Source organism: Barbus barbus, assembly GCF_936440315.1.
Source record: "Barbus barbus genome assembly, chromosome: 31".
In the NCBI taxonomy this organism is placed as follows: domain Eukaryota; kingdom Metazoa; phylum Chordata; class Actinopteri; order Cypriniformes; family Cyprinidae; genus Barbus; species Barbus barbus.
This window is the reverse complement of record NC_136759.1, coordinates 16,933,208-16,955,019: the sequence shown is the minus strand read 5'-3', so window position 1 is coordinate 16,955,019 and position 21,812 is coordinate 16,933,208. Positions and strand designations below refer to the sequence as shown.

Genomic DNA, 21,812 nt, shown 5'->3' with positions numbered 1-21,812 from the left:
CTATGTAACAGATTTTATCCTACTTCCTTCTAATTCTCATTGTCAGTGCAGGCTTGTTTAGCTTATATTGACCGTTATGAAAAGTGATTAGTCACCTGCATAAAAAAGCCTTGAACATAAAACAGGACAAAAATATAGTTGATGACTAGACATAATCATTTCATGACTCTAGACACTTCTTTGTGAAGACTGGCATAATACAGTGAAATACTATGATCTTTAGCCATATAAAAACAGTTGTAATGTGTGCGGGTAAAATTTACCCGCTGGCAGATTCAAGTATACAGCAACCACTGGTGGTTCTAGTGTTAAACAGTAGTGTAACAATGATATACATATATAAAACAGGCTGATGTTTTACTCAATCTAAGCAACTACCAGTCATAAATATACTTGTAACTCCAAAAGCAGATAAGAATGTCACATATTTTTGCATCCTGTCATATTATCCATAATACATTACTGCAAGATGTGCATGACATGCAAATATTTAAACAAAACAGCCGTTAGTCTTCACACTGAAGGAGCAGCACAACTGTCACACTGAGCTGTGTTTTAATCTGTCAGCAGATACACAGGATACGTCTCCTTCCTCTAACTGTCACACATGCTATTTAGTTAGTAGGCCTATACTAAGACGTTCAGCAAACACAGTACACCAATCACAGAAATGTCTCCCTGGAGCAAACCTGAGGTTAAATGCTTTGCTCAAGGGCACAACAGTAATAGGTTTCCTCATAAGCACACACATTGCCTGGACATGGAAACAAACCTGCGACCAACGTACAGTATGCAATGTGTAGAAAAGAAAATGATATGAATATTGTTAAGTACCATGAGCTTATTCAAAAGTAAAAATTGCTGCCACTGATATCAAATTAGAACCCTAAAAATATGCGTTATACTCAAACACAAGACTTTTTAATCTCTGAATGTATCATTGTCTCAAAACAGAGGAATCTGCTGAAATGTGCAAGTGTTCATTCGCTAACGCACATTCACATCAAAGACATTAGACTCTCATTCAAAGCTATGAATGTGCGATAGGTTTATATGTCCTGCAACAGACCTTGCAGAACATTTAATTTGAGGGAAACAATGCTCTGAGGGATTGCAGTACTGTGCGCTCAATTTGACATACTGACCTAGGTCATATCTACTTTTCACTATCTGAAATGTTTTGTTTACTGAAAATTTTCAATCCTTTCTGTGAGCTTGTTTTCATTCAAGTTGAATTACCTATGGCCTCTACTCCTGACTCAAATATATAACAGACCATGACAAGTGGATATTTTGAGGCAAATTAAATTAGTGCCTCAACAGTAAACAAGCCAATTAAACGAGGAGGATAAAATGGATGCAAATTTAAAACGATGCATGCGTCACTACTGCACCATGGATTTGAAAACCATAAATACTAAAACAGACACAATCATCCTGACTCATTAACCTTGTCTCATTAGACATGCTCAGTCCATTTTGAGCATTTGTGATTCTTTCTTTACAAAAGCTACAAAAAATTTAATTTAAAACATTTTCAAAACATTTCAAAAACCCAATCTATCAAATTTGTCAGTGCTCTACATGATTCACTATAAAAGTGCTGCTACAAAACTGGTGGCTACTCTAAGCCTTTATATCAAGCCAACATATCAAACATTAATTAGTACATTATGGATTTAGACAATTTATGGCCTATATATGAACTAATAAAAATGTATTAAAACTTTGAGGTCCAAATCTCCCTACTGTTAAGAAAATGTGGTCATGCAGAATAAAGCATGAATATGTGTTTTATAAGTACTAATAAACAGTCAATGTGCATGTAACTTGGGATAATTGGTCCTCAAAATAAAGTGTCACCATTAAAACATAAACTGAAATAAAAAACACTCAAACATAAAGTACAACATTTATTTTATGTTTTTTTAAAAAGCTAATTCAAACATATCAAAATACTATTATAAGATAACACTAAAATAACACTGATAGCAAGCATGATTTGGTGGAAAAGCAACACCTTCCATCTGCAAACAACTGTTAATCATTTGAGTTACCTAATATATACGACTTAATACATAAATAACGCTGGTCAAATCAGTTCATAAAGCTGTCAAGCGTCAGCTCTGCAACCGTAACTATTTTAGAGTGAGAGCTGTTGTTGTTCTGTGGTGTGAAAGATACTGTAATTAGCACTCAGTACGATTACAGTAAACTTTTACAGTAAAAAATGATGCGAGAGTGTGCAATCAGGAACGATGACCTTTCCCCCGACTTCTTTTTCCTGGGGCATTTTGTGGATCCTTAGGGGATTGGATGATGTTCCTTAGTCCATGTAGCTAAGCTGTCTCTTCACACTATAATCCCATTAGCAGCCCAAGCTGTCTTTACGAGGAAAAAGACAGGCCGATTCTGGCCTTAACGAACAACAGTTCTTAATCTGTGACTTTTCAATTCCCAGTACAATTGCATTAGGCATTGCTAGTAATTCAGAGAGTGGGTGGAAACCCCTTTTCACATGCTACAAGGAGGATTTCAGCAAATCTACTTTTGCTTATCTATGTTACCAGCCAACAATAAGTCATCTATTACTATAAAAATGCAATATTAAAATAGATCAGAGGGAAAAACAGAAGATGTTAAGCTACACAAGTCTGATGCAAGCTGTCTATAAAAATAACCTGTCAAGTGGCATCTGTACTGAAATTAATGGAACTTCATCACACCAGCTGTGATGGATTGATGTCCCGTTTTGCCTGAAGGAAATCCTTTGCCCTACATTTTGGACAGAAAATCTATTCTATACACCTGATGGTAATTATTTATTTTAATTGAAAGAGAATAAAACTTCCTCTCCAACAACCTAATTCTTTACAGGCCTAAACGTGGGGGTCTGATGGGAAACACGTTCTCCTAAATAATTGATCACACCACCAGTTCGCTTTAAATTCTACAATGTTTTCTTGGTGCCTGAAAGATCAAATACTTGAGCAACATATTCGCATGAGATGTATTCGCCTTTGCTAAGCAATGACGCATTGGGTTGCTGTCACTAAAATAAGGGAAAAGTGGGGTCTTGCTATGACTGAATGCCCTAGCGAGCATTTAATGTAGTCACATTTTCCCAAATATTATTATTGCGCTTCTCTGCTTGACAGTAACAGTCTGCTGCTCAGAAATAATAGATGCTCACCAAAACACTACTTCTTTTACCTCATAGAAAGTCTATTGGCTACGTTTTACTGCTCTTTATCAGGCTTTATGTTACAAACTTTGACAATCAAATTATTAAGGGCAAATGGTTAATAAACAGCACTGAGCCCAATGTACACAGCACAATTTCCACAGCAGAATGTAGAGCACTCCAAACCTCCACAGACTAGGATGCCGGGCTTATCAGGTCCAAGCAGGTTTCACAGATGCTGCTCTGTGCGTGGAACTGGGACTACATCAATTTAGCAACCAAGCTGGGGAAAATTGAGGCCTGACATAGAAATGAGAAGGTAACACAACATTAAAGATGACAACAAATTTCCAACTGGACACATTTGCAATTTTTTTGCAGACCACCTTTTTTCCCAAAATAGTTTACACAACTGTGTTTATAACTTTATAAATATAGATATATGTTTTGTATACATACATGCATGCACTGTTTGGGGTCAGTAAAGTACAGTAATGACAGTAATACTGTAAAATATTTTTACAATTTAGGCTATAATAACTGCTTTGTATTTTTTATATATTTTAAATGTAACTTATTCCTGATTCTTTGCTGAAGTGCTGGTGTTTTGTTGTTGACAATTCTAAAATTCTGTTTTCACTTTGTCATTATGAGGTACGGAGTGTAGATTAATGAGAAAATAATGAATTTAAACAATTGTAGTATCAGGCAACAAAATTGAAAAAAGTAAAGGGGGTCTGAATACTTTCTGAATGCACTGTATGTATCTATACACACACACACACACACACACACACATATATATATATACAGTGCCCTCCATAAGTATTGGAACAGTAATGACAAAATTTCTCTGTTGGCTGTGTGTTACGTGAGTACAGATCTGGCAGGCAGGCGCAGTCAGATGTCCCGGGTAGATAGCCACACCTTCTGTCCCGGCTGATATATGGGTGTGGCTGATCTTCGGACATCTGCTGTGATTCTTTGTCTGCGCACTGCCTGCTGCAGCTGATGGTGGGCTGCGTCCCAGACTCACTCGCTCTCCCGGAACCAGTAATCTACTGCGGGGACATCAGATGGTTCCCCCGACCAAGGGAACAGAGGAGGCTGGTAACCGAGCACGCACTGGAAGGGAGTGAGTCCATTGGAAGCCTGTCGCAGGAAGTTCTGAGCGTACTCGGTCCAGCCTAGGAACTGGTTCCAGGAGTCCTGGTGGCCGTGGCAGAAGGTTCTTAGGAAGCGCTCCACCTCCTGGATCTTACATTCGGCTTGCCCGTTAGACTGTGGGTGATAGCCCGAGGTGAGGCTTACGGTCACACCTAGGAGTGAGAAGAAGGCCTTCCAGACTCTTGAGATGAACTGGGGTTCTCTGTCGGATACTATATCTTCGGGGAGGCCGTAATATCAGAAGACTCGATTGAAGAGGAGTTCTGCTGTCTGGAGTGCGGTGGGAAGACCCTTGAGGGGAATCAGATGACAGAACTTTGAAAAACGATCAATGATGACAAGGATGTAAGTATTATCATCAGAAGCGGGTAGATCCATTATGAAATCTACTCCTAAGTGTGACCACGGACGGTTAGGTGTGGGTAATGGTAGGAGTTTACCGGCTGGGAGTTGACGGGGACTCTTTGACATGGCACAGTCAGGGCAGCCCTGCACGAACCTTCTCACGTCCCTGGCCATATTGGGCCACCAGAAGCAATCTTTTAACAACGAAAGAGTGTTGTTGACCCCTAGGTGGCCAGTGCCCAAAGAAGTGTGAGTGGAGTGGATGAGGGGTGTACGTTGTGTCCGTGGTACATACCGATGGTCTGGTGGACAGCCCGGCGGAGTGGCAGGAGGAGTTGGGGAGGCGACTGGTGGAGACGTCCACTCGATCGGGCTGTAGATGAGGTCTGCGGGAATTATTCTCTCTGTCTGTTCCTGTGATTCTTCGGGTGCATGAATACGGGATAGGGCGTCAGCTTTGACGTTTCGTGGGCCTGGGCGATCTTGAAATGGAATCGGGTGAAGAATAATGCCCATCGGGCCTGACGGGGATTGAGTCGTTTAGCATCCCGAAGATATTGTAAGTTCTTATGGTCGGTTAGTACTAGAAAGGGATGTGCTGCTCCCTCCAACCAGTGCCTCCACTCCTCTAAGGCTAATTTAATGGCCAGGAGTTCACGATTGCCGATGTCGTAGTTTCCGGGAGAAGAAGGCGCATGGAAGGAGTTTTGGATGAGTCCCCTGCTGCTGAGAAAGCACCGCTCCTACTCCCGTGGTTGAGGCGTCAACTTCCACGACAAAAGGGAGTTCCAGGTTGGGATGGACAAGGAGCGGTGCGCTGGTGAATGCCTTCTTGAGAGTATGGAAAGCTTCTATCGCAGAGGAGTTCCAGGACAGAGACTTGGCCTTTCCTTTGAGGAGGTCGGTGAGTGGACTGGTGATGCTGCTGTAGTTCATAATGAAGCGACGATAGAAATTGGAGAAACCAAGGAAGCGTTGTAACTCTTTAACTGTGCTGGGGATGGGCTAGGATGTGATGGCCTCCACCTTCCCCTCGTCCATGCGAATGCCACCACTGTCAATGATGTATCCCAGGAAGTGAACTGAGGGTTGGTGGAAAAGGCATTTTTCAGCTTTGAGGTACAAGTGGAACTTCCTTAACTGCTTGAGGACGTCCGCAACATGGGTGGCGATGTTCGGCCAGGCTCCGGGAGTAGATTAGGATGTCATCAATATACACGATGACGAAGCGATGGAGAAACTCCCGGAGCACCTCATGCATGAAGTCTTGGAAGATCGAAGGAGCGTTGACTAGTCCATACGGCATTACCCTGTACTCATAGTGGCCAGTAGGGGTCACAAAAGGCAGTCTTCCATTCCTCTCCCTGACGAATGCGAATGAGGTTATACGCGCTGCGGAGGTCCAACTTGGTGAAGATGGTGGCACCGCGTAGATGTTCCAGGGCTGCCGGGACGAGGATACCGGAACTTGATTGTGATATCGTTGAATTTTCTGTAGTCAATGCATGGGCGCAAGCCTCCGTCCTTTTTTGACACAAAGAAGCTAGAAGCAGCAGGGGATGTCGATGGTACGATGTAACCTTGCTTCAAGGCCTCCACAATGTACTACTCTATGGCCTTCTGTTCGGGAAGTGACAGAGGATAGATCTTGCTGCGAGGCACTGACTCACCCAGAATGAGGTCGATAGCACAGTCCCATGGCCGATGTGGTGGTAGCTGTGCAGCTCTCTTAGGGCAGAAAACATCACTAAAGGGGGTATAACATGATGGAATCTCGACAAACTGCTTCTCGACAGGACTCTCGATGGAGGTGGAGTGAATGGGTAATGGAACAGGAACCAAAGGTAAGGGCTGAGGGAGATCCGGGAAACATAGAGAGAAGCAGCTATCACCCCACTTTAGGACCTCACCCGTGCTCCAAGAGAGGATGGGATTATGCTGCACCAGCCAAGGACGTCCAAGAATGATATCCAGGGTGGAGCCCTCCAGAACCAGCAAATGCAGAGTTTCCACATGAAGTAGCCCTATCTGGAGTTGAATGGGCCCCACACTGGTTTTGACGTGACAACGAGTGAACGGTTTTCCAGTTATGGATTGGATCTGATAGGTGGTTTCAGTGGCCGAAGTTGATGAAAAACTTTTTTTCGGCAATGAAATTGCCCGCTGAGCCGGAGTCAAGGAGAACAGATACTGGAAGAGTAACATTAGAGGCAATAAGTTGCGCGCATGTGGAGAGAGGATTCATTTTCCTTAGAGAGGGTTGAATAGCACTCACCATGGGCCGTGGTGGACGAAGGGGACACGCCAGGATCATGTGTCCATTAGCTCCACAGTATAAACATATGCTCCACTATGCTTTACAGATGAGGCTGTATGCTTTTGATCATTTGCAGTACCCTTTTTCTCCACATTTTTGCTTTCCCATCTCTTAGATAATGGTTCATCTTTGTCTCATCAGTCCATAAACACAGTTCCAAAACTCTTCTGGCTCACCTTTGTGCTTTTATGCAAACTCTAATCTTGCCTTTCTATTTTTGGTGCTGGTCAGAGGTTTGCATCTTGCTGTGTAGCATCTGTAATTCTGTGTCAAAGTCTCGTGAGGACAGTAGATTGTCAGAGCATCACCCCAGCTTTCTGGAAGTTGTTGGTGATTTTACAGACACGTCTTTTAGGGTAAATTTTCACAGCTTTTATGATTTGTCTGTCATCAACTACTATTGTTTTCTCAGCCGATCAGGTAGTTGTTGGTTGCTGGTGTCACTGGTGGTTTCCAAACTCTTGATTTCTCCATGCCCTTTATTTTTTCTATAGCTCTAATTGACTTCCTCTTTTCTTTCAGCATCCAAATTGCTTGCTTTTCTCTCAAAGTCAGCTCCCTCATCTTCATCCTGGTTTGTGCGTGTCATCATCAAATGCAAGATTCAGAATGCAGAAGTAATGGATATAACTGATACGACACATTCCCTGCTTTTAAAAAAAAAAAAAAAAAAATATTTACATTTAGCTGACGCTTTTATCCAAAGCGACTTACAATTGCTATATATGTCAGAGGTCGCACGCCTCTGGAGCAACTAGGGGTTAAGTGTCTTGCTCAGGGACACATTGGTGTCTCACAGTGGATTCGAACCCAGGTCTCTCACACCAAAGGCATGTGTCTTATCCACTGCGCCATCACCACCCTGTCCTGTCCAACTCTTTTAATATCTGAAGAATTAATGCAACAGGACACAGCTGATCACTTAGAAAGACCTGTGAGGCAACTGTTCCAATACTTATGCTCACATCAGATAGAGGGATGAAACTCTAACCAATCTTAAGCCGCTGGGGTATATTTGTAGCAAAAGCCAAAAATACATTGTATGGGTCAAATTATCAATTTTTCTAATTATCAATCCATGCAGATATTTTGTGAATTTCTTACCGTAAATATATCAAAACTTCATTTTTGATAAGTAGTATGCATTGCTAAGTTGTTAATTTGGACAAATTTAAAGGCGATTTTCTCAATATTTAGATTTTTTTGCACCCTCAGATTCCAGATTTTGAAAATAGTTGTATCTCGGCCAGATATTGTCTGATCCTAACAAACTATACATCAATGGAAAGCTTATTGATTCAGTGTATAATGTTTATATGTATTGTTTATAAAACTGTATCACAATAAGCAATATTGCACTCACAAACATACTGCTGTACTGAACATGAGCACACGAGTGTGGGAAATTGCTTAATTTCAGACATAATCACTGTCTTTGGACCTTTAACTGCTATTTCGGGGATTCAGAATTAAGTCATTGCTGTGCTTCATGTTGCAGGTGCTGAATGCTGCCCCACACAGATGACTGCGGGCTCAGCCCCATCATGCCTGTGATTATTCTCCCTAATTACATTTGCAGGTGATGGTTGCACAGCATGGCCAACCTCTTCCACCTTTGATATTATCTCACATGGCCATTTCTCATCCTCGGGCACATCAGAGTAATTGCTACTACTATCAGAGGGACGGCGTAATAAAAAGCCCTCCAAGATAAGAGTTAAACACACGCGGCCCCTTCACAAGAAGTCTGTCACGTAGAGTCAGTGTGATGAAGGACGGACGGATGTGGATCAGCTGCACAGATGTAGCGGCAGGGCAGGGGGAGGTTTAATAAGAGCTCAGGAGAGATGGGGGAGAGATGTTATGCTCCACCGCGATAAGAGAGAAGGGAACGGACGACTCCGTCGCAGATCAGAGAGAATGAGAGCGAGGAAGGGGAAGGCAGATGAAAGCTTAAAACAATCAGCAGCGTTAATCTGCAAGGTGCAACATCTGCTCCTGGTGTATTCTGAGGTGGCTGGCCCAGATCGGATCCTTTAGGCCCTTATTAGCCTCACTCGACCAGGTCTGCTCTGCCTAAAAGTCAGTCCCCTCAGACTATCCAAGGTAACAAGGATTATGTGCCTCCAGGACCAATCTTGCCCCTAAACCGCTTTTAACATCATGCTCAGCAGGTTCAGTGAATAGCGCTGACTACTATAATCTAAAATCAATATATTGCACTATAATGGGTGGTTTGAAAAATATCATGATTTCAACGGTAAAAGACTGTAAAAATGCTATGGTTAAAAAACTGTTAATTAGTTAATAGTAGGTTTCATTACTCTATGAAAAACTGTAATATACCTAATGGGGCATTTCATGTGAAATTTAAAGTTGTTGGACATTAAAAAGAAAAAGGCATGTTATAATTGACAGTAAAAACATAAACTGAGCTTCCCAGAATTCCCTGAGTGAGCTCACATTTGATGGTTTTTCACTGAAATAACTATGTTTCTTATTATTATTTTAAATTTGTGTTTATGGCACAGTGCACTTTCTGTGTGTTTGGATTTGGATTTGGACCTCAGCTTGTGGAAAAACGTCTTGTGAACTTTGATTCATCGTGTGGCTCTTTCTTTACCACTTGTGTTTTATCACAGTATTATATATTATATTATATTTAGAGCTGGGTAGTAACTGATTACATGTAATCTGGATTACATAATCAGATTCTCTCAAATTCTTCTTTTTTTTTTTACAACTCACAAACACTGCAGTTCTTACATTAAGCCCAGTTTGGGAAACCCTGGTGTAATGTTTAATGCATTTTATGATGTTCATATAAAAAGGAATATATTTTCTTTCTCTTTGCTTTTTACAGAAAAATGGGATATTTAATAGTAAATTTAAAACAAGTTTGATAAAAAAAAAGCATTCTAAAAGTAATCTTAAAGTGTAGTCTGAATACTTTACCTAAAAAGAGTAACCCAAATTACGTTACTTACTACATTTTGATCATGTAATCTGTAATAAATAATGGACTACAATTTCTAAGTAATCGACCCAGCTCTGATTATTATATTATATTATATTATTATTTGATATACCAGATTTCAGAAATATGGTATACCAACATAATGTCTGGTTTATGAACATTATTATTATTTATTTATTTTTTACTGTAAATTTAAGTTAAACCTGTAAAACCTAAAATGTTACTAGTAAAGTTTTTGCCATTTTTTTTAATCGTAACTTTCACAGATTTTTTTTTTTTACAATTTCATTACATTAGTCCTATACAGCACACACTTCATGGTATTTACATAAAAAATAGCTCTGGGTCGCATGCCTCATGTAATATCACATGTATTATTGTGGTGCTTAGATCAATATAGCCCTTGACAGCTGATCTATGCCAGGGATCCGTCCATCCTAATGAAAGGATAAGATTCTCCATGTCTAATCCCGCTGAGATAGCTATTTCTCCCCAATAATCCCCATAAAACATACTCTGAACATACAATGACACTATATAGAAGTACCTATGGCATATATTGTCAATTGCTGGAGTGTGTGGTCAGCTAGTTTGCAGATTCCCAGGTGTCTCTGAAGCCCACACAGGCGCACAGCAGTGTGCCCAGAGGAGCCATGGCCTCATTTAGATGGCTGAGATCCTCATTACTGTATCCACTCTCCCAACTTACACCTGCTGTAAAACAGCGTCGCCCTCGCCTACGCTCCGGAAAGCGAAACACCGGCACCTTTGAACGCGCAGCGGGCTCTCAAGGGAGGTGCAACTATGATGCCATGTTGATCTGCTGTTGAAATTGCATGCAAGTTTATAAACAGACTGCAATTATAATTATTTAAGAATCATGTTGAGAAAACTGTATGGCAGGGGCGTCCGCCCTTTCGCTGCACTACTTCCTGCAGGTGGCAGAGAGAGGGGGAGGGCAATGGGGCTGCAGGTGTGATATGGTAGCACTTACATGAGATGCTGTGTCTCTTCTAAAGCATTAATGAGAGCTGAATCTGTCTCGTCTCAGATCTGTCTGGATATTTCTTGACAGATGAATGTGGGCTTAATGGTTGTGAGCCGTACAGTTTCCTGGTAAATCCTGGAGTTAATAAGGACTGCACATATAGAGATATAGATATGCCATATAGCGAATTCAAAATAGGGATGGGTAGTATAACAGCAGAAATTTGTCATCCAGTACATTGTTTATGTATATTTGCACAGCTAGTGGTCAGGACAAATTTACATTATCACATGTGAAAACAACAAAAAGAGTAATTCAAAAATACATGGTGGAACATGTCCCGCAAATGAACATAAAATGTTATAGGGACAACACAATTACAAAAATAGCATAACATGTAAATACAGAATTCAACTGTTATGTGGTTGTAGCTCATCCAATCAGTATTTAGAGTCCGAACTTATTTTTATAATATTAGCTTTACTATTTTAAGTCTTTGTTTTAGCTCAGATGTTGCATAATGTGAAGCTGTGCACTGTCAGACATTCATTTGTTATGAATAATCTACTGTTTTAGTTTGCGCCCACCAAGTTCAAAAGAAAATGTTCATTTGTAATATATTTAATTGACTAAATTGTCCCGCAAAAAAATATTTTAAATGAAAGTAAGAGTATGGTTTACAAGAAAATAAAATTTCCATCCCTCTAATTAAAATTTTCATGTGTAATTCAAAGTTACTTGTCATTTCTTTGTAATTATTTGTGAAATTTACTAGCAATTTTTCAGTGAAAGTAAAATACAACAACTACACAATTTGTCAGTGCATGCATTACAAGGTTATTTGAATATATGTATTATTTCAGTTTTCAATAAACCAAATTATACAGTGATATATAGTGTGATATTATACTATCATGTAAGATTTATGCCTAACCCTATTTTATAATAATCTATATCAGAACAAATCAAAAGATTGATTCCAACAATAAACCGGTTGCAGGGTTAATGAATTGAAACATGGATTTTTTGCCAGTATTGAATGTTCTTTGCTGTGCAGGGGGCAAACATAATTGCCTCTGGTAGGTGAGCATTACCGTTTCTAATGATCTGTGAAGGCCCAGTGATCCGCACTCAATTACAGCCATTGATTATCAACCTCCGGATTTTCACTGAGGATGAAATAGTTTGTTTAAACATTCCGTAATTTGCTACAGGTGGTTTTGTGCTCGGAGAAGCCAATTATTTTATTAGATTTTGATTGATAAAGATGACAATTTTGCAGAGTCGCCTACTAAATGTTAGACTTATTTCAAACTATCTTTTCTAAAGCACAATCACAATTGACCTTGTACAGTCTAGGAAAAGATCTACGCTATTTTCACAAAGGTTGTAGGATCAAAAGTAGATGTAGACCAGAGTCATACTGACCACAACTGAATACTTGATCAAGGGACTTAAGCCATCTCCTGTGGGGCTTTTCCTTTAAATCAGTATGGAGTGTATTTAAGCTGTATGGATTAAAATGGGCTTGATAACTGGCATTTAAATATTGGGCATTTTCATTTTCAGAAGATTTTAGTTCACAGCAGGCATTAATAAGCCAAAACTGATGTTTCACCATTAATAATAAATAAGGGGTTGTGCCTACATTTACAGCCTGCATACAGAACATAACCTTCAGAGCACCTTCAGGACTTACCTTCATGTCATTCCAAACCCTTAAGACTTTGGTTCATCTTCGAAACACAAATTTATATTTATATATATATATATATATATATATATATATATTAATTAAATCCGAGTGGTTTCTGTCTCTCCATTTGAAGTCCTGGAAATGAAAACTTTCATATCCATAAAGGTCATAAATTCGTTTTTTTTTAAATGAATCTAGTGGTTTACTTAAAGCCTTGTGACATACGATAGCTTCTGATAAACAGATTTAATTTAGGCTATTGTTTACATATAAACAATGACTGACATATATACATAAAGCACATCAAATATGGTAAACATGGAAGCTCAATTTTTGTTTTGTGACGGATCTTCCATGTGTTTTTATGTGAGTAAAATGTTCAATAAAAGTTAAACCTGTAAATGATATAAAGCAATCCTATTTCTTCACGTTGCTTAAATTAAACCACTTGATTCATATAATTTTTACAAGGCCTTTATAACCTCTTTGGATCTTACCTGAGTAACTGAATTGAACTTTCAATGGAGGGACAGAAATCTCTCAGGATTCCTTAAAAAATATCTTAATTTGTATTTCGAATATTTATCATAGTCTTATGAGTGAGTAAATGATTAATTAATTTTCATATCTAGGTGAACTAGTCTAAATGTTTCTAAAAAAAATGAAATCCTTTCAGTATCAAGCATAATATTCTACAGGCTATACCACAAAAGCGTAACTGTGCAATGTAGTAATTTTCTGCAAGGCAGCATATTTGGTGGCAATTTCCTTTCAGAGTCACTCAAGACAGGTCAAACAAAACAACTAAATATGTGCAGGCTACAGCAATGTCATCTGGCAGTTTCCCCATTATAAGGCACACTCTCCATATAATGCGAGAATGGTGCCTCCCTGGAGGTACAGAAAACACCACCACATTAGCAACTTGCCATGTTGGAAACACAGACCAAAACCCTGACAAAGCAACCAATACCAGTTTAATAAGGCTGACTACATTTCGAAACAGCTAAGAGGTTATGAGGGCATGTGAATGCAATTTTATTATATTCAACCTTGTCCATGAATTGTGAGTTTTAAAGCTCAAGGAAGAAAAAACTGCAACATAATGACACGGTTTAATCTAGTCGGCCAGCACTGAGAGTGAATTCGTACCTTGTCCTTGCTTGTAAAAATGCCAGGGTAATTCAGTGGATTACAAGCTCCTCTGACTTGAGGCTTGTTGGAGATTAGTCAGGACAATGGTCATATCACGGCGCCTGAATTCACTGTCACTACTTTCAGGTGTCGGCTGCAATTGGTTACCAACAATCTTCATTTTACCACCTGATTTACTATAAGGAAAAATCAGGATTCAAGTCGTTAAGGGTTAATGTGATGACTTCCCATTTAGCAATGAAGAACATGGCTGTACACCAGGATAAACTGTATCTGTTGGTACGGAGGAAATATTCATTTCTAAAATAATGTCTACAAAACATATTATGTGGACGCCTATGTGTCTTCGTTTGTTTATAAATCTCTAGGCTACATCAGCTTCAGTTGAATGTTTACACTGCAACAAAATGACACGGTTTACACATTCAACTACTAAACAGTTGTCTTATTGCATAAGATAAATGTATCATCACAAGATAAAACATAGATTGATGTGAGACTTTACTAATGATACAGTCCCTTTTAACTTTGTCAGAGTTCTCTCAACACAGCATAGACAATTTTGAAAATGTAGTATTTACATTGTAAGTTAGCTGGTATTTATTTTCTTATTTATCGTACCTGGAAACAACCACAGCAAGGTGAGAAGCAGAAATGTTGGAGGTCTCCAGTCCATCAGCATCTCCATCGCCCCTCATACAGCATCCAGTGACAGTCACGCCCGCGCTCTTCTTATTCTGCCCCGAGCTGTCTTCTGCCGTCCCTCCGATGATATAATTAATATTTTTGTTTGAGTATATCAATTCACTCAACCCCGACAGAAGAACTAGACTCCAGCTTGGAAAGAAATCCCATTCCCTCCTTTTCTCTCATCCGCGCGGCGGACGGCATTTGGAGAAGGGCTCTTTGTAAAGCTCTGGTGGTTGAGGATAGTTACGCAAGTATTCTCATTCATAACTGAAGTTTTTGGCTGTTTTGGGACAGTATGAATCGCGGCTGTCACCTGAGCGCGAAGCCCCTCGCAATCTAGATGTGTGCGGGAAGCCACGCCCCTTTCAGCCTACAGGTGTAATGAGTAGGGATGGGCGGATCGATCCTAAAGTATTTAGTATGCTTTTTTTTTTTAACCATTAATTTTATTTATCAAGAAACTCTGTGCATAAAATAAGCTTCTAAATGGAAAAATAGACTATATTAGCGAACAATAGTGTTGGATAGAGCTATTTCTCCTGCTCACTTGAACACACGCAGATGCTGAACGACAGAACCAATCATTCACAGACAGCGTTCGCTGCTGACGCATGGCTCAAAGTGTTAGTTCAAATAGAGCTGCGTTTCCCAAAAGCATCAGAAGCATAAGTAGATCCTAAGAAACCATTGCCACATTATTACATTACATTAAATATCATTATTACTATATATAAAATTAATTCTGAAAAAATGCACCACGATTTATACACAAATATGAAGCAGCAATAATAATCAGAAATGTTTCCTGAGCAGCAAATGATATTAGATTTATTTCTGAAGATCATGTGACACTGAAGACTGGAATAATGATGCTGAAAATATTTATTTTAATGGTTATATTTCACAATATTGCTGTTTTTACTGTATTTTTGTTCAAATAAGTGCAGCATTAGTGAGCATGAGACTTATTTAAAAAATATTACAAAATCTTACTAATCCCAAACTTTTGTGTACATGTAATATTTATTTTAAATAGGCTAGTTTGTGTAAGTAAATTTAAACTGTTGTCAAAAGTTCAAATGGATTCTGTTATGTTCTGTAATTGCTGTTAATAAATCTGTCAGAAAAAATATGCTAAAGTTTCACTTTTAGGAGTACAGCATTCTGGCAGCCTTTTAAAAAAATTAACCATGGTTTTATTACAGTAACCACAGTTTACCACAGTATTTGTAGTAGTAAAACTGTAGTAACAACAAATTTACCATGGTAATAATAATAATAATAATACATTTTAGTACTTACTGTATGTAACACCATGTTTATTTTTCATGAGGTACCCTCAAAGGTACTGAGGTTTTGAGGTTACTGCCCCAGTAAAGGGCTAAAATACCATTTTAGTGTATCTAATTTCTGATAGTATAAACAAAAAAGGCCTGTGAAATGTAAAAAAAAAAAAACATGGCTTTAAAAAATGGCTTATATTCGTTTAATAATTTAAAATATTATTTTAGTTTACAGGTATCAGTATTGGTATCAATATCAACGATACTGGGCTTGAAAATATGGGTATCGGATCGAAAATAAAATAAGAGGTATCGCCCATCCCTAGTTATGAGCGCTCCTCAGTCATTTCCTCTCTGTATTATCCCTTAGGGAAAGCCAGTTTATCCATATACTACTTTAATAAATTCAATGTAATTTTGTAATATAAATAAAATGTTAATATTATAACAATTTAAATGATTCAATAATATTGTATTGCAAAAACAGTATGAAATCTGCTATCGTTGCAAATGATTAACATCACATACAACCGATACTGTTCAAAACTGAACTAGTGAAACATATTTTGAGACTATATGTATAGAATACATTTGGAATTTTTTTCTTTTTTTCTGTTTATTTCTTTGATGCTAGAATCATAACTGAAAACATTGTATTCACCTCCTTATGTATATTTCTATGTAAATGTTCTTGTTTGTTCTACATTAAAATAAATAATTAAATAAAAAATAAAATAAATAAAAAAAAAAAAACATCACATGCAACATCACCAAGAAAACACACAGTGAACTAACTGATCATTTTAAGTCATCCTGACATAACAAGCCAACAACAAAACATGCAACAAAACCAACAGTGCAAGCATATTAATAACTCATGCACAGTGAATCCTAGGACAGTGGGGAATGGGTCTAAACCAAGAAACCATTTCTTTCTCATTTTAGGTTCATTTGAATTAAAAAACGATGCACTGATCCTGATTTGATCTGCTTGGTGATAACAATTTGAGTACAAAAAATAAAGTACACAAAGCTGTATCACGGTCCATTAACATATGATGTTCCTGAAAGCTTACATTTTCAGAATACCAAATCAACCGACATTACAATAATCAGGTAAATCTTTGATTATTTTTTTTATTTGACCTACAAGAACCATTTTCAGTGTAAGTTTCCATAAGACTGTGTTGGAGCAACCAATTACTGTCCCACATATGTGCATTGTGACATGAGTTGGTCTGTGATATTAGGCTAATCAGTAGGCTGAGAAAGCATATACAGACCCCAAGCAAAGCTCATTCTCACCCTCTCCAATTGGATGGTTGCCATAGAAACACATCATAAGTTCATGCATTAGGGCTGCTCAATTATTGGTGACTGGTGAGCTCAGGTCTTTGATAGTCTTGTCTGAGCTTAACGCTTAACTTGAACTACAGGTACAACGTGTCTGGCACAAAGACTGTGATTAAGAAACAATGGTCAACTAGAAGTCTTGGTGGTATGTCAAACCTGTTATGAAAGAGTGTTATGTTTAACACTCAGTTATTCAGTGTTAAAATGCAGCCTACTGTACAATTGAGTTGCATTTCCTGAGCGATTTTCAAACGGCGACGTAAGTATAATTTAAATTACGAAATATGTTAATAAAATCTACTTATTTATTAAACTGACTGCTGCAGTCTGGCCAGGATTAACAATTATCATATTATTGAAGACAATAGGCAATGTCACTGGTCAACATTCACACCACTAATATATATTTAAATATGATATTATATGCATATAAATATTGATATATAAATAGAGATTTAAAAGTAGACGCCAAAAAAATACAATTTGGGGTGTCTCTGGGTGTCACCGCTAAAAAAAGAATATTCTGAGTGGCAGCAAGTTACAGCTGCTGTCAGCACTGCTACTTCAGTGAGAGGAGCAAAAATGATCAGATCTTATGGTTGTTGACTGATGAAGCAGTGGCAATATATAAAAAGGTTTTACAGGCTGTCAGTGTTGTGTATGCAACACAGAGGGAGACAGCACAGCCTGCACATAATGTGTGTGCCAAACAAAAAAACTGAGAGACAAATATTCCACAATGACTTACGTTTTTCTTCACATTCAATATTATAATATCCGTTTTGAGTTCCACGACATTGAAAACTATGTTAGCAAAGGCATGGTTTAAAGAATAGGTCACAAAATATGAAAACTTGCTGAAAAGGACATGGATGTGGATGATTTTGTTACTTCATCGGAACAGATTTAGAGAAATGCAGCATTACATTACTTGTTCATCAATGGATGCTGTGCAGTGAATGGGTGCCATCAGAATGAGTCCATTCTGTGAGTCCAACCAGCTGATAAAAACATCACAATAATCCACAAGTAATCCACACCACTCCAGTCCATCAATTAACAACTAGTGAAGTGTTTTTATCAGCTGTTTGGACTCTCATTCTGACGGCACCCATTCACTGCACAGCATCCATTGGGTGACAAAGTGATGTAACGCAATATTTCTCCAAATCCGTTCTGATAAACAAACAAACTCAGCTACATCTTGGATGACTGGAAGGTGAGTACATTTTTAGGTGAGCATTTATTTATTCTGGTGAACTATTCATTTAAGGTCATTGCATGTCAGCTGTATGGCAACATGTTTTTGGATTCATGTTCTGCATGATATACCATTTTATATTACATGCTGTAATTGTGTGCAGTAATGATTGTCTTTTTCTCTTGTCTGGAGTTGACCATAGCCACTTCAGAAATAATTTGGTCAAAGCGACCACAGGTTACTTACAAGTGCTTTTTGATAACAAAAGCAAATTCATTAAGAGCCTAAATTTTATATTCAGTATATAATTATATATAGGTCTCTATGGCAAGGTTACATAAACCCCCTGTTGACCAGGATTTTAGGCATGAGGCTTATAATTTACTTTTAAATATTGTAATTTTGAACTATATTTGAATGCTGGTTTGCCCAATGTTATTAACCCAAATGTCTCTCGTTCTCGTTTAATTTTATTTATATGGCATTTTTATATTTTCTATATAAAAGTAGTTTAGATAAGAACTAAATGTTTCTATTTTAAAAGGAAATAAATAGCTTTTAAACAAAAAATGAAAAATGAAGTAATACATGTTCTATATAGCTTCACTCGAACCTACATTTCTAAACAGATAATATAGGAGTCTTCTCTGCCACCTAGTGGTCATAAAGGACCCTCCAAAATTTTCAAAAAGACTTGATACATAACCAAATTACATTCAAGATATTTCTTTTTCTAAAAAGGAACGTCTTACAAGGTCAAATTTGTGCAGTTCACAGAGGGCTATCTCTGTTAAAGTGTTTGACAAATGGGACAGGATATGGTTTAAAAACACTCTGTATATATAACAAATGGTTTTAAATCTGTTTAAAATCTAAGCCAAACATACACAGATTTACTGACCTTTAACCAACTCCATAACATAGAACAATCTGCTCATATAAAACTATAGCTGCCAGTGGTGTTACCCAACCATTAATCCAGACATTTCACAAAGTAAGGTTTTGACCCAGTACGGTTCATATACACATAGACATATGGAGCAGGAAAGGCCGGAATAGCCACTGACCCTGGCTGGGAGACTGAGACAGCAGCCCTCCACACCAAACAATCAGCTCATGACTGTCATAGGCGGAAATCCCAGGGGGGACAAGCTGTATTTTAGCTGTATTATTTGTGTCCCCTTCAAAAACTGCTCTTGGGAAGAAAAAAAATTTGGATCATCAAGAAATGTTTTCGTTTTCCAGAGTCGCCATATCAGTCTGCTCGTGACCATATTAGCGAATTGTGCTGTTGCTTGCTCATTCCTGGAGTTGATAAATTGTCCCCCAGATGTTTTGCTTCAGTATTTTAGGCCGTGATATCTTCTACTCATACTAAAATTATTTTAAATTATGCAGAAGCCTCCAAAGTTACGTATTTTTGGTCACGCTTTGCTACGCTGAATTCGCCAGCATCATGACCTCGCCATTGGCCTGCACGAGAACAAGGTACAGAATTGAATGGTTACTTCTCATATGTATCAAAATTGTATAGCTATACAGCTCCAGATTTTTTATGTTTTTGAAAGACGTCTCACCAAGACTGCATTAATATACAGTAAAAACAGCAATATTTTGAAATATGTGACCCTCTCTGTGAAATTCAAGCTAAAGTCTCAAAATCTAATTATGAGATAACATTAACAAGCATCAAAGTTTGATTTCAACCATTAATTTCACTATAATTTCAATCTTTGAAGTGGCCTTACTGTCAATATAAAAGATATAAAGGTTACATTTTCACAGAATGCTCTTTACCTTATGAAGGATGATTTTATGTAGAATCTTGTTATTTACAAGTTATGTAAATCACACAAAAAATGACTTTAGCTGGGTTTTCACAGAGGGGGGTCACGTATTATTAAAATTGAACAATAACTGTTTTCTGTTGCATTTGTAATTTATTCCTGTGATTGCAAAGCTGAATTTTCAGTAGCGATTACTCCAGTGTTCAGTCTAAACTGATACTTTTTTTCAAATAATTCTAATACATTAATTTGGTGCTCAATAATGGTCCTTCTTATTACTCAATGCTTGTAAAGGAGTACATTGCAAAATACAAGCATTAGGTACCTGTATCTCTTAGTGTCAGTTTGGACTTTTCCAACAATGAAAGCTGTGTTTTTAAGTCACTGTTTTGACATTTTGAACTCAAACAGACTGAGCGAACATGTTCTCTTCTAATGAAACATCTGTTAGGTTACATAGAGATCCATGTATCTGGAATCCATCAGATAAATCAATAAGTCTAGTGACTGCAGGGCAACAGTGTTCTGTTCACTGCCCCTTGGCCACTCAGATTCAACATAACAAAAGGCAGGGTAAAGAAACAATGACGTGAACCTCAACTGTGAGAATGCACCTCATCACAGGGACAATAGACTCCTATATTCTGCCTTCATAAACACATTCCTTGGTTTTATTTTTGTTAGTTAATAGTGCGGCACTCTTTTCTTCGTCAGAGGTGCTGGTTTAATTACATAGAGTTACAAAAGAAGCGATCTGTCGGTAAGCATGTTTCATATAGATTCTTTGGTACAATCTGTTGAACAGATTCTCTGGGGAATCTTTGTAAACAAATGATGCAGATGGACAGAAAAAGAGAGAGAGAGAGCAAAAGACACACGTACAGAGAGACGGAGCTCCAGTGGCAGTAGTCATTTCCAGTAGCCACATAGCTGGAACTGATGCATTTGTTTCACCTCTGCTTTCAGACTAAGATAACTCTATCCATTTTTATTTCAACAGTATCTTCTGATCTCAGACTTACTTGAATGGATGTATTTTGATTCTAGATTGACATTGAAGACTGAAGCAAAGATTTGTGCACACAAGAAGAAAATGCTGCTCCATCTACTCAGAGCACTTCTTCAGTTGAACATATATACACAATCTAAAGACACAGATATCACGCTTCCCTTCACTTCAGTCACTGCAAAGAGTCTGTCACACCTGGATTTGGAGGGAGCCATTGACGTCAACGGTGAGTTAATTTTCCTAAATGTTTTAGAAGGTGTTTTACAGACTTGATGTAAGCTGTCTAATGTAATATAAAATGCACTTCATGATAGATATGTTTCTTGTCTGTATAACTGAGTGTATTTGAATCAAACTGACTGCATTTAGTTTGAAGTAGTCTTAAAAACTATCATCCAAAAATGACTTTTATGTACCTTACTGCTAAAACAGGTACAGTCTCAAGGGGCTTCTTGGTCGTTGCCATGACAACAGTTGAGGAGTGGTCCTGCAAGGACTTGAGTTGAGTACCTTTGGTACATTTGCAGAGTATAAAACCTTTTGTCCCTAATGCTGATTTTTGTATTCTCATCAATCCCCGATGAGCATTTAAATATTACAGTTAGTTGAAAGATGTTTGTTTATTAAAAAGAATAGATTCGTTCATTTGGGAATTACACT

General features: G+C 38.0%; 1 protein-coding gene across 2 annotated transcripts in view; it reads right to left on the bottom strand.

The window, feature by feature from the left end:
* The window catches only part of LOC306851194 (endothelial cell-selective adhesion molecule-like), a 43,609-nt gene extending 28,752 nt beyond the window's left edge, over nt 1–14,857 (bottom strand). The window contains exon 1 of one of the 2 annotated variants that reach the window (XM_079387340.1): nt 14,451–14,857. In XM_079387340.1, the coding sequence (XP_079243466.1) occupies nt 14,451–14,517 (67 nt within the window). In that variant the 5' untranslated portion in view covers nt 14,518–14,857. The remainder of the gene's footprint in view (nt 1–14,450) is intronic. The other variant, XM_079387341.1, reaches the window with a different exon arrangement.
* Between the last annotated feature and the right edge of the window lie 6,955 nt (nt 14,858–21,812).